Source organism: Melanostigma gelatinosum, assembly GCF_949748355.1.
Source record: "Melanostigma gelatinosum genome assembly, chromosome: 7".
Taxonomy (NCBI): domain Eukaryota; kingdom Metazoa; phylum Chordata; class Actinopteri; order Perciformes; family Zoarcidae; genus Melanostigma; species Melanostigma gelatinosum.
In genome coordinates, this window is record NC_136640.1 from 12,637,179 (window position 1) to 12,650,979 (window position 13,801).

At 40.1% G+C, this 13,801-nt stretch overlaps 1 protein-coding gene across 1 annotated transcript; it reads right to left on the bottom strand.

Annotated features, from left to right (window-relative positions):
• Positions 1-2,739: 2,739 nt before the first annotated feature.
• Positions 2,740-7,405, bottom strand: il10ra (interleukin 10 receptor, alpha). The gene is made up of 7 exons (XM_079271819.1): positions 7,330-7,405; positions 6,565-6,685; positions 6,148-6,317; positions 5,902-6,047; positions 5,312-5,480; positions 4,643-4,761; positions 2,740-4,433 (listed from the first exon to the last, which is right to left on the bottom strand). The coding sequence occupies exons 1-7, from the start codon at positions 7,391-7,393 to the stop codon at positions 3,513-3,515; spliced, it is 1,710 nt and encodes a 569-aa protein (XP_079127945.1). The 5' UTR covers positions 7,394-7,405; the 3' UTR covers positions 2,740-3,512.
• Positions 7,406-13,801: the final 6,396 nt, after the last annotated feature.

Sequence of the window (13,801 nt, forward strand, 5' to 3'; positions counted from 1 at the left end):
TACACTAACTGTGAAACCCATAAACAACTTTAAAAAAAACTGCTCTACCTAGTGAGTGATCCAGCTTTATTTTTCGATTTTGCTTTTACAACATTGTTGTCCTTGAATTCCAACAAAATGTGCTGGTCTGCTTTGGAGTCATTGTCTTCTAATGTTTGGTTGGGTTGCAGATATCACACATCACATGTCTTTGAGCTCTGCTTGTTTCCTGTAGCTCTTCTCAATGTGTAAGCTGCAACTTAGAACTTATATTGAAAGTGTCTTTTTAACATGCATGGCCAGTCCCTATTGTCATTTGTGCATGTACATATACTCTTGCTTGAAAGGTGCAATGGTAAACCAGCAAATACAATTTTCAAAGTTTAGTATTAAAGAGTCCTCCATCTGCTGCTGCTGATATTTATGCAGTTAGGATAGAAAACGAAAGGGCAATGTAATGGAAGTCTCCGCTGTTTACATCTAGTGCCAGCTGTGCCGTGTCCCTAAAAGTCCCTCTGCACTCCTCATTTCACTTTGTTTTCAAAGGGTAATGAAGGCGGAGCCAGCATCTTTCCCAGAGGTTGATTTCTCAATCTCATTTCTTTGGAGTGAATATTCACTCACAATGAACCGATACATGTTGATCCAATCAAGCCAAGATAGCCAGACAAATAACTATTTCAGTTGGTAATCATTTATGTCAGGAATACAACCCTATAAAACTCAAAAAGAACCTTTTTGTCACTCACTTGGCTTGTTTATTGCTCTTCAGATGTCTGTAAAATGATCTGTGTTAAATCTATGACAATAATCGAATTACCTCTTTGCATTTGTATTGGTAGGGAGCAGCGTGAACTCGACGGCAGTCGGTATTGCTGTTGGCTTTGGGATTTTGTTGATCCTCTTCGCCATTGCCATTGTACAATTCTGCTGCAAGCACAAATGCAAAAAATGCTGCAAGAAAAAGGGTGAGCAAAGCTTCAGTGAGCCAGTTCACCACAAACCCACAATCAAGACGAAAATATGATGAACCTGTCATGCTTTGTCTCACACCTCCTCTTTTTTCTATATAGAGCCATCTCTGAAAGACAAGGTGCTCAAGTAAGTTGATTTTTACCTCACAGGCCGTTCAAATTCAAGTTGTATTTACTCATATGTAATTGTTTCATTGTTGATCTCTCTATCTACAGCAAAGTTGGCTTAAAGAAGTCTCCTCCTCCCTTCTCCATCAGCAATGTCTTAAAATGACGGCTGACTTTGTGGCAGTTGATTGTGGCAACAACCACCATGACAGAAGCCCCTCGTCTGTCACAGTCCTACGCATCACTTGTCTTGTTTTTAGTCTGTCACCCATTCCTCTTTGTACTTTGCTGCTATAATTCATGCTGATGTATTTTACCTGAATACTGAGGAGGGATATAACAATGTTATTTTTACATGACTTTGTGTGATGTCATGCTTTTGTCAGTGGCCAAAGATTTTAGTGTTTGTCCTAAAAACAAAGTGCCCACTTTGAAACTGAAAGAAGGGCATTACATGCTACTGTGTATGCAAAGTAGTACTCTTATGTAATTTTAATGACATTGCAAAAGAATTAATTAAAAATAATGTGGAATATACATTTAAATATATATATATATGTCTTATATCTTTTGCTTTTTGTCATGACAACTGTCTCAGTTTGAAATGTTGTGGCTTGTCGCAGGCACACACACGTATGCACTCACACACACACACACACCCACACGCCACAGAGAAACAAAGGCACACATTCTGCTGCAGATGAGAAGAACTATTGAGGGGAACGCGAAATATCAACAGCTCAACCACAGCAATCAGGTTGATTGTTTTTCTTGTAAGCTGCACGTAACTTCCCTCTATATCTACTACCTTTTTGATACTTTCAATGGTTAGCGGAATTATGTCTCATAGTTTTTCCTTTAATGAAACAAAAACATGTTTATCTGTAGTTGATGTTTTTCTGATATGAGCTGCCTACAATAAGGGTAAGAAAGGTCAACTTCTCCACTGCCTCAAAAAAAAAAGCTTTGTTTTTGAATCAAATTACCACAAAGTAGCACAAAAAGTGTTATTCTAGCATTGAAGTACTGGCAGCACTAAACAGTGATAGGATCAGTCGGGGCTCAACAGAAAATGTTTTCCACAAGGCCTCCTAACAGCAGCCAAACACGGAGTGGTAAAAACCAGAAGATGAACTGTGATATACATTTGGTGATCGTCAGTTGACACGTATTACAAAACCGGCAACGTGATACTTTGCAGTTCGAAGGCAGATTTGTTTGTCAACCTTTAGCACTAGCCAAAAGTGTCTCACTTCCCCTGTAGTCATGTATGTTTAGTAGGTCACAGGATCTCCTCACCACTGCCAGGGATCTGCTTTATCAAGAGTGGTATTTCCTAACAGCTTCAGTGAAGATATTATTTCACCTGGATAACTGTTGGTTCTCTGAAACGTCAGCCCTGTTGACAATATTTGCTCTATTCAAAGTGAAGCAGGACTTCTTTGAACTGAGTGGAAGAGGAAGAGGAAGTGTTTTTTTCTTAGTTCAGCTTCGAAACCACCGCTCTGGTTTCTGTGCACAGAATTTGCATATGGAGATCCCATGTACAGCAAAGTGATATGCAATGTTTGTTCTTTCCATTGAGTATCACTCTGTTATTTCTGGGTTTCTTCGAGTCATGGTTTCTGAAATCAGCATCATTTGGGGTTTTTTTGTGAACATTCCAGAGACAGTTTCTTTTAATGACAGACAAGTCACAATCACATGAATACACAATGAATACCCAATAAATAACTTAAGCGTGGAAGTATCTGAAAGACAGACCGGCTATTGAGGCTACAAGGCATATGAATGTCACTGGCTTCATGTCTGAGACACAATGTCCTGCACATCATTGAAAATAGCGAGCGACATCTTTGCTCTTTTGTTTGACACCACTTGATATTGAACTACTTTAAAAATGATGAACAGTAATTTTACTGTTTAGATAGTGGTGAGAAAAATAAATACTTTTCAGAAACTTTTTGGGTTAGGGTTACGGACAATGCTGGTGTAGGTGAGAGCAGGGAGAAGTCGCAAAATTTCCAAGAGCATGTAACTGTCAAACTGTTTCTCTGCATTGCTCCCCAAGCCAGTTTCACTTCCGGCACACAGCAGTTAAGTCAGTTGTAAATATACCCAGTGTGATAGGGTTGAATAAGGTCTTGTGTTCTTCATCTCGAGAAGCTCCTGAGACTCCAACCAACAGCTAACAGCCAGCAGCTGTGTGGGCTAACGTCTGTTTCCTTCATATGTTCAATAATAGCCGGGGCTTGTTCCGTTTCTCCTTTCAGTTTTCCCCTGTAAGAGCAATTCCTCTCACCCCAAATACTGACTAATGCTTCTATTTCATGACTCAAATTATGTATTTGAATGATCATGGAGGCAAAGGAAATGATCCAATATGGTTCTAAAGTAGGGAGGTTATGTCAGCATGATGTTATAAATAGCATTGTTGCATTCCGCAGCGCATCAGTCAGTCTTCAGCTGTACGTCACAGAGAGAGAGGGGCAGGTTGTTCATATTGATGTCCTGTCCTCCGTCCACTAGGGGCAGTGGTGATAGAGCTGTTAGCAGAGGGAAAGTCTCCCCCAGTTGTATAAAAGTTGTTTCAAAGTCATCCACCACGACAGTGTCCATTTGTGTTTTTTTAGAATAACTTGAAAATGTGAGCTCCCCTTTGTAAGAGTCCACAAAATCACATTTGCTGCTCAATAGTCCATTTTCAAAACACATAGCTCTGTATTGTTTGATAATCTCAGTTCCATAATGGCCTTGTTTATGGCACCAAGTGCACTGTCCTGCTCCTGAACAAATACAGGATTGAAGCCCAGCCCTGTAACCTGTGACCACTTCAGCCAAAACTGAGTCAGGAAGCATCTGTTTAAACAGCTCCTCATCATCACAGACATGAATCTGCACAAAGGGGCTATGGCGGCGATAATTGCCCCCAGCAACCTCTAGAGATCCACTGTCCTGTCCATCCAGATTTGTGGAAGAAGGAGCAAGCTGGCAGCACAGTTCCAACCCACTGTCCTCCCTCTTCCTCGCCATGGCTGTACCAGTCCTCTCATCCCTCAGAGGGTAATCTGTCTGACAGCTAGTGGAGCTCTCTTGTTCTCCTAAGCTCCCACAGCCACTGTCCTCTTGTCTCATTGGAGGACTTCCTCCGCTGGTTGTAGCAGAATTGGACTCCATGCCCAAGCCGCTGTCCATGCTGGTCCTCCTGTCCTCCTCTCTATCGTCCTCTGTTACCGTATTATGTGTCACTGGATCTTTGACACAGTTTTTCACTTCTGCTTTGTAGCTGGACAGTAACCATCCTTTGTCTGTAACAACCTCCATAGTCCCTTCTCCAACAGAGAGTGGAAGCCAGCCACTTACAGTCGATTTCTGGGGTGAGAAGAGAAAAGACAGAGATTGTTGTTTTATTCATTGTTTCACAAAATCATGTTTAGGGTAGTTATGACCAACTGAACCATCTCAGCAAGGCCAATATCAAGAATGTGTTGCAAGTAAAACAACCAACTTTTGGTTTTGTTTTCCACGTAGTTGACTCTACAAGTTTGTTTTTCTGTAATTTGTCCCAGTATTCTGTTTACCAATGCAGCAGGTGTTTTCTCTGGACTTCTCAGATAACACAAGAGAATGGTTGCCATGATAGCAAAGCTGGCCAGCACACCCAGAATAGATAAGGATGACACAGCAATCATGTACCATTCTGGAGGGAACAAAAACAGGAAAAGGTTTAATAGGAGCAAGGGTGTTATCTGTCAAACCTGTAGATTTAAACTTGTATCATCTTGCACATTTTTTTTTCTTTCTAACAGATTTTAAATTTTGGCCAATGGATTAGTGCCATTTTGGGAAATCTACTTATTTTACTCTTGCCAAGAGCAAACAAGAAGCTACCACTAGCAAACCCCACAAAGATTGAAAATGGGGAAAAAGTACGTAATAATACTTTGTAGTTTTGTAGTTTTGTGCCCTGCCGGATGGAGCAATTGACATATGAATGTGTCTCATATATGTTATTGTTAGATTTATTTTAGTTGACATTGTTCTATTTTTTTCACTCTGAGATGTCTTTGAAAGACTTTTTGTTTGTTGTTATCTCATAAGATAAATTATTTTTTAATCCTCTAATGTATTATGTTTTTTTTTGGTATTACTGAAGTAAATCCACTAAACTAACACACATTGTAACAATCTGATTGCTGATCGAAGCTGCTGTCTCTTAGCTGTGCATCATCATTACAATGTTTTATTACCTTGCTCTGGTAGCAGCAGACACTGTTTAGGGGACACCCTGCTGGTGGACAGAGTTCCAATGCCCTCTACTTTGATGCTGACACAGTACTCTCGCCCCCAGCGCAGAGAACTGAAAGACTTAGTCCTCTGATCCTCCCCCACGTCATCTTTCAGGTATGCTGTTGTGTTCTGTAGGGTAAAAATCGAATTACCATGCAGATCAAGGCATTGTAGACCACATTTTACAATATAGCCTGGGATGAGTAGGGTTCAGATGTTTATTACATCACATTAAATATTGTATTGGGTCGTTCACCTTACCAAGGCCCAATTAGGTTTATTAAATTACAGAAAATTGCAAAGTTGGACTTTTTATCTATTTCTCAACTGAACATAATTGAAAATGTAGCCACGTATAGCATTGATTTATTAACAAACTATTTACATAATAAAAAAAACATGATAAAGTTAGATGATTCTGTTATGTAGGTCTGTGTTTGAACAGTCCAGACGATCAATTTAAGTGTTTCTATTTGTCCAAACTGTTTTTAATTTGTCTGATGGGTTGGTGGAAAGGGTGTGCTGCCTTACATTATTTCACATATTATACCTTTTTATGCTGTCCTCTCTCCTCCAGGTATATGGTGTAGGTGAGCCCATAAGGAAATATTTTTTTCAGAATGTTTTTTTGGTGAACATAAACTGTCAGAGTGCTGGAAGTTGCCCACAAGGTGAAGGACGGAGGCTGCAATTCGCCTATAGGACCAGAGAGAGAGAGAGAGAGGTAAGGAAACAAACCTATAGCAAAAATACAATGTGTTAACCGTGGTACACTGAGGTCCTAAACTATTCATACTTGTATTTGGTAGAAATTTCTTGTGTTTCCACACAGACACGTCATCTCCTGCAACCAACTGAGCTCTGACTTTGTATGCAGTGCGATAGTCATCTACAAGGCTGCTAAGGTCACAGTAGGTACTCTTGATCCCGGTGCAGCTGGCCACCACGGCCCATTCATCAGTGTACCTGTGGACAGAAAACACCATTCACAAACTGGAAGGAGCTGAATATCATAAAAAGACGAATGAAATACAACATTTCAAGAAAAGTTGATTCTCCGAAAATCAGATGAATCAATGAGCACAAATAACAACGTAAGCGTTGTTACATGTGAAGGAAAAAGTACAGAATGCTGTGAAATTTGAATTGCAAAATAATAGAAAATTTGTAAACAAAGTTGACACTGTAACTCTGAAGTAAAAGTTAAACATACTTTGCCATTTCTACATTGTACCGGGAGTTTGATGGGGCGTTCGCAGGATGTCTCCAAAGTACTATTACCTCCCCATCCAAAATATTCACAACCAGTTGGTCAGGCTGAGGGACGTCCAGTCCTGCAATAGTAAATGGGGGAATTATCATGAATATTCAGTGCTAAGTATTACACAATCATTTACATTTCTTTAAATAAAAAACAGCTTCATAGCATATGGTCGGAAGAGGAGACATTTGTACTTTTTGATTCCAGACTGTAAAATCATAAACCTTGCTCAGTAAATGCTGATATATTTTCTTTAGATTGAAGGATGTGGTTGAAAGAAGAAAAGGAAGTCTGGCTGACGAAAACACGCTGCGATCTTGCAAATCATTTATGGGATCTCTGATGATAATGAGACTGTGGGTTTTCGTATAGTGAACGGAGTTTCACCCTTTACCACTCTGTGGGCTTCATTCACCGTGGAACAGGACATTTTGCGATAAACTTCACATGGAATTTTCTTTTTTCCACCTGATGCCTTCATGATGGAAACCATATTGTAAACATAGGCTCAGAAATCAAGTTTCATTTTAACAACTAAACATTGACCAGAATGTCTGTATTTGACGTTTCATAAGACAGTCACAATTCCAGTCATGTGAAATTCATGTGAAATTCACAAAAGTGAAGGAAAACCATAGCAAAAATAATTTGAATACAAAACAGGACAAATAAAACAGATAAGGCTTAAAATATTGTGTAATAAAAAGTGTTAATTACCTGACACACGGTTTATGTAGACAATCAGGAAGACAAGAAGCAGTGTCTTATTGCTCATATCCATGTCTGGTATATCTAACCCTATCTGGAGGTATTGTCATTCAGTTATAGTCCACGCAGTAGCCACCAAAGAAGCCCCTTATTCCAATCATCGGTGAATTACTGATGTGGTGTCTGTTCATCTGTGGAAGAAATAAGAAGATGCAGATTGTTTTTGCCTAATTTTTTACATAGATCTCCCACTCTTGCTCAACCCCTCCCTCTCGCATGATGTGCTTCCTGTTGTGACGGCGTCAGTGACGCTGCTGCTGTACTTTCATCTCTCCCTTCTCTCCCACCAGACGTTTACCTTCCTCTTTTGCTTTTTCTTTTCCTCTTTCTCGGCTCTACGTGGCTCAGAGACAAGAAAAGCGAAGCGTTCAGGGATTCCCCTTTCACTTTTTGTGATTGCAGGCAGAAGTTTGATTCGAGGGGTATTCTGTTGCTTTTAAACATAATTTTTCTAAACTTTTTAGTTTCCATAATGAAAAACATACAATCCGCAGACACATAGTGTCTTTATTTTCTTCTGTTTAGTTTATGTGTGTGTCTTTTTGACTACAGCACATGTATTTTGATCTTTTCCTGTGATACTCTGTCTGTAAAACCTCAGTTGTGGTTGGCTGCATTGCAGGTGGTTTTTGCAAAGAGCAATGGTAGAGTTGGCTGAGAGAAGGACAGGAAAAATACACATTTCTTCTGGGGTAATTTGGATGAATATGTTTGACATGTGTTACGACCGGCTCGGGAGTCGCAACATAAGGACGGACACCACATCAAGTTAGATTCAACAACCACCGCTGTCAGTTTATTTACAGGACACAAACAAAGTGTCAGGCGCAAATCCAACTGCAGACCAGGGTCTGGTGCCAGGCAGATGAGAGAGAGCGCAAGGGTGGCGCAAGGAGGCACTTCGGTAACCCACGTCTTCATCCAGGTGCCCTCAATCACTCGTTAGGGAGCTGCACACACATGCACACAAGCGTCGATCACCGAAACCATGATTTTCTAACACTACAATGTCAAATAAAGTCAAAGAAAGAGCCGCTTTTTACTCCGCTGACGCGCAGGAGATGATCGTGAACGCATATGAGGATTTCAAGACCATAATCACGGCAAAATCGAACACCGCCACCGCTGCGAGGGCGAGACAGGAAGCACGGCAACATATCACAGACATTAAATGCGTAAGTGTTGGGGAAATGTATCAGCTAATTTGAATGCCTCATCACCCCAACCAATCAGATTATATGTCTTTAAATGTGCTGCTGGCAGTAGACTTCATGGAATGCATCATCGAATGAGATCTTATAGCAAAAATAATTATCTCAACTCTTTCAGAATAAGTAGATAAAAACAAGCCCACAGAGTATCTAACTGATACGAATTAATATGAGGATATATGTACTGTCTGCCCTTATGTATCATGTAGCCTACTATATATGTATATACATGTATGTGTGGATTACCATATATAACTAGTTTGAAATATGTGTGTGTGAGAATCTGTTTATGGGCGGATCAGTATGTGTATTATTCATAATCAGACATTCAATCAATTGAAGCAGTGAAAAGAAATAGTGTGTGATTCTCTCTATTCTTATCATGAGTCCACCTTCATCATTTTCTACAATAATGATATGCTGGTGTACTAATATCACTGTCATATCATTATGAGTGCTTTAACCCCATGTATGCAACCAGCCATCAAGAGGACATGGGAGCAAGTAAACACTCAGCACACACACAATTCAGAATGGTAGTCAATACAATATGTGCCATAATGTAATGAACACATCCATAAGTTTATTAAGCGCCAAATAAACTTTACGAACAGCACGGCATGCAGCGGCTTTCCCCATGTTCTCCGCATCGCCGACACTGTACTACAATGTAGCACTCGCAGAACAGCTCAGCTGGTTTCACCGTGTGTCTCACTTTACATGCATTTCATGAACTCCCGTATAACCCCCAGTATATGCGCAAGCGCATTAGACTACCGTATATGACAGGAGCTGCCATTTTTTTCCGGGGAAGTGACCAGTTTATCCAGCTACCTTCACTTAGCCTGCGCTGGAGCAGGTTCAAGCTTTTGGATGTGTTGCCATGGTGATTTTGCCGGACTTGCTTCGTGGAACCGAAAAGCCTGATCTACGTCATCTTATCCTGAAAAGTATCCGGCTAACTAAGTTAGACACGTACGTGGAACAGGGCCCAGGTCTCTCACATGACTGCGTTTGGCAACTAAATACAATGTTTACATTGTCTCATCATGAAAACATCAAAACTCTTGATGTTTGAATACTGACCTAATTTCCATAATCAGTCCCATTGAAACTGCATTTAAAGTTGTTGGCATACTGTACATAGAATACAGCCGCTCAGGAGGAGGAGTCAATCATTAGTTGATCATTTGATATACTTATTTAAATTTGTTTAAACGCTTATCTCTGATACTTGGATTTCTATAAATATACGTTAATTCTGAGAAATCACGTTTCTCTTAATGTCCCCACAGTTTCCCCTCTCTGTTTCTCACCTCCCTGTCACATGAGACTCTTCAAGTTTTAGTTCCTGGTAAATGCAAACACACTCATGAATCTATTTGCTAGCGTCACCTTTTGGTTTCTGTCTTGCAGACCGACAGAGAACTGGTGAGTAAAACTGAACTGTGGGACGCCACTTAAATGTCAGAGATCATCTGCTGGTGTTCACAAGGGGGAGTTTTTCCACTTTGTTTTCACTTGATACGCGAGGAGTGGATACATGCACAGACTGTATATGATATCAACTTCCAGTTGTGTTACAAGGTACACACATCTTCACATTGAATCTTGTGGCGCGTCTCATAATAATGATCATATTTAGATACACCCACACAAAGACTGACAGTTTGCCTGAACTTTAAAGGTCTTGATATCCAGTTCTGTATATCAGTATTCTGATATTATGAATTACTTAACCCTCCTGTTACCTTCAAATTTACTAACATCTTTTACTATTGGGGTCAATTTGACCCCAGCAATTTCAATCTCCAGAAAATTATCATAATTCAAATTTTTCTCCAAGTTTATGTATTAGGAACTTTTTGCTTGTTTGTTGACGACCTAAATAGCGCATTAAATAAAAATAAAAAAGACACCCACCCCCTTAAACATCCGGGAATACCTGTTAAGCGACTATGGAGAAATATGCAGATCAGAATAAAATCTCACTGATTGACATGTCATTTAAAAGAGATAATTAGTTGGTGTTTTAATGGCTTTATATTATCCCTATATTTTAGTTATCTGTAAAGTTTGGAATGAAAAACTATTTCTGTTATTAAGACTAGTAACATTCGTTATGTTCGGGGTCAATTTGACCCCAGGAAAAACAAAACCAATTTCCAAAATTTTGAAGAATTTTATTTTTTTTAAAGAACATCATCATCATCATCAGAACATCAGTAAAGAACACATAACACTTCTGTATATACAAAAAACTATAAAAAAAGACGTGTGCATCAGGGATTGTTCTATGCTACTAATGCGAATATGTATGTGCGAGATCGTAAAAAACAAAGTTACATGGTCACTAAAATTAGTTTGACAGAATACGAACTGACAGAATATGAACAGTATGTTATTTTTCCTTCAGGCCACCAGAAGGTACATTCCAGCCTGTTGTTTGCATACATGTTCCTTGCAGATGTATTTCTTGCATTTCACACAGGTGTTGCTGGTCTTGGAGTCATTTCTGTTGGGACAGACCTGGCACCTGCCACGTTTCTTGCCTCCAGTTTGAACCACTAGAGGAGTTGGGGTGTATGTCTCTGTTTGGATGTCCTTCACAATGGTTGCAGCAGCTGTTGATGCTCTCGGAAGGCACCGTCTTCTCTCGATATGAGGTTTCACCAACGCGTAACCCAGTTGCTCCAGGAAAATCCTCCTTTGACTCAGTTTTCCGCTGTTCCAGTCCTTGTTCATTTCCCTCCATATTACAAAGGCATTGTAGGCGCTCACATCAATGATGTTGAAGAAAATTACAAGGGGCCAACAGGCAGTCATGCGTCGGCAGCTGTATGTGGCTGTGACCTTGTCCAGGTTATCAACACCTCCCTTTGTCTCGTTGTAGTCCAAGACCATTTGTGTTTTTTTGTCTTCTCTGGTGCTCAGGACAGCATCTTTGTGCATGGTGCTCATCAGCAGGACATTTTTCCCTTTCTTGGGGCAGTAGGAGACGACAGTGGCTTTGTCAGTAAAGGCAAAAATTGAAGATGTTACCTTCCTGTTCTTCATCAAAAGCAGCTCAGTGGGAAGCTCCGGCTTGTTTTTTCTCACTGTCCCCAACATGGTAATCTTCCTTTTGAGAAGTTCTTCACCCAGGGCGTACGATGTGAAAAAATGATCACATCTAATGTTGTGACCATTCAGTCCTTCAGCCATGTCAAGTACCACCCTCATGCCCTGATTGTTTTCAGGTGCTTCTCCAGGGGATTTACCAGTGTACACCTGCATATTCCAAGCATAGCTAGACTGTGCATCACATGTTGCCCATATTTTGATTCCATATTTGGCCGGTTTGCTCGGAATGTATTGTCTGAAGGGAAATATTGCCCTTCCAGTGTCAGCAGCCCAAAGGCTTGCTGTTGCTTCGCCTTTTGACTTGTACACTCCTGCCAAAATGAGCAACCCAATGTAGGCTTGCAAGTCGGTCACATCCAAGTCTTTCCAACTCTTCCCATACACACGCCTGCATTCTAAATTTGTCATCTCAAGTATATCCTTTTCAATTGATGGTGTTATGAAGAGCTCAAATGCTGATTTTATGTCATTGACATGGCTGACAGCGTATCTGGTGGGACCTGGAACCATTTTGATGACATTAGAAGCACTAAGTCTACCCTGTTGTTCAAGTGGGGAGACGGACCACAATAACTTTCCATTTTTGGAAGGTAGAGTGTTTGCTGGTGGTTGAGAGACAACAGGAGGGTCAACAATGAGTCTCATTCTCATCAGAGGAGGATGCCTCATAATCAGGGTCCTTCTCAACATCATCCTCTGTCTCAGAGACATTCTCCTCCTCTATGTCACTTTCATGGTCAAAGAGCTGTGACAACACCTCACTGATAGAATATCTTTCTTTAGAAGTCATTTTCAGTTGAGAGAGAGAGCAGAAAGAGAGAATTGACCCCAAAGAACACCGATACGTACAGCATGTGTACAGGACATTGAAAACATATCATCATGTTAATTTTATGTTTACCCAGTTGTCCCTGTTAAATTAGGAAAAGTCATTAAATATGAAGCAAAAAAAATGATGTCAATTATTTATTTGGAGACGTTAAACATTGAATGGGGTCAAATTGACCCCAAAAGTAACAGGAGGGTTGCTTAAATACTTAACAGTCATGGTTATATATTTTGGGCAGATATTACTTTAATGTGTGTTATAGTACAGAGTTGTGACAAAGTGGAGAGGGAGATTAGAGGAGGATGTGCTACAAAGGTTCAAATGTGGGACATTGTGGTTGTGTGGTTTAGTCTAAAGTGGCATCTAAATGGTCTAAACCGTTTAGACCATTTAGACCACTATGCCACTTCAATATCCTGTATTCATAATTATGTGCTGTTTCGTATGTTGTATATTCACAAAAATCAGGCGCTCAGCATCAAGTCAATAGAGGCACAGGTCCCCCTTATCACAAAGCACCCACCAGCTAAATTGTTCCTGATAAGTCCAATATATTGTGTCAGGATGAAAGATGCAGGAAGAGCACACACTGAGGAGCTACTGTAAGCGTTGGGAAGCTTTCAAAGGGCTGGAGATGTAGAGTCTCAAGTGGCTATGTGACTCGTGGATATGCAAAACTAGAGAGGCATTAGGGCCTGAGAGCCGAAGGTATGTGATCATTCAGGAAGTGAATCTAAAAATGAGCACGGAGGTGAAATTAAGAAATCAAAGGAAGGCACGCTCCAAAAGTTTCCAGAAGCAGCATCGGAGATCTGGTTGCGGAAAGGAATTGCATTGTGAACGCCCAAGATGTGTATAAGTGTGCAATTCACAGATTGAAAGCTAATAGTGTTTAAATGTAGTAGTAGCTAATAGTAGTTAAATGTATTAATAGTAGTTATATGTTAAAGGTTTATGCTTAGTTTCTCTGTTCTACTTTGTTGTCTTTAATGTCCTTGTTCATTTGTATATTCCATGTATGTTGAGAGCAATGTGTACACCGGAGTCAAATAAAGCTGATTGTGATCTTGATAAAAACCCTCAAAAAGGCCCACACATGAGTGACGCATTTAAAAATGTGAACACTCATTGATCATTGTCTTTATTTCCTGGATTCAATGACACAGCTTTTCTTTTCTCCAGCATTTCCTTGTACGGCCTATGAGCATGTTGTGAAATTTACAGACAAAGCATACTGCATTAAACTGAAATAATGTAG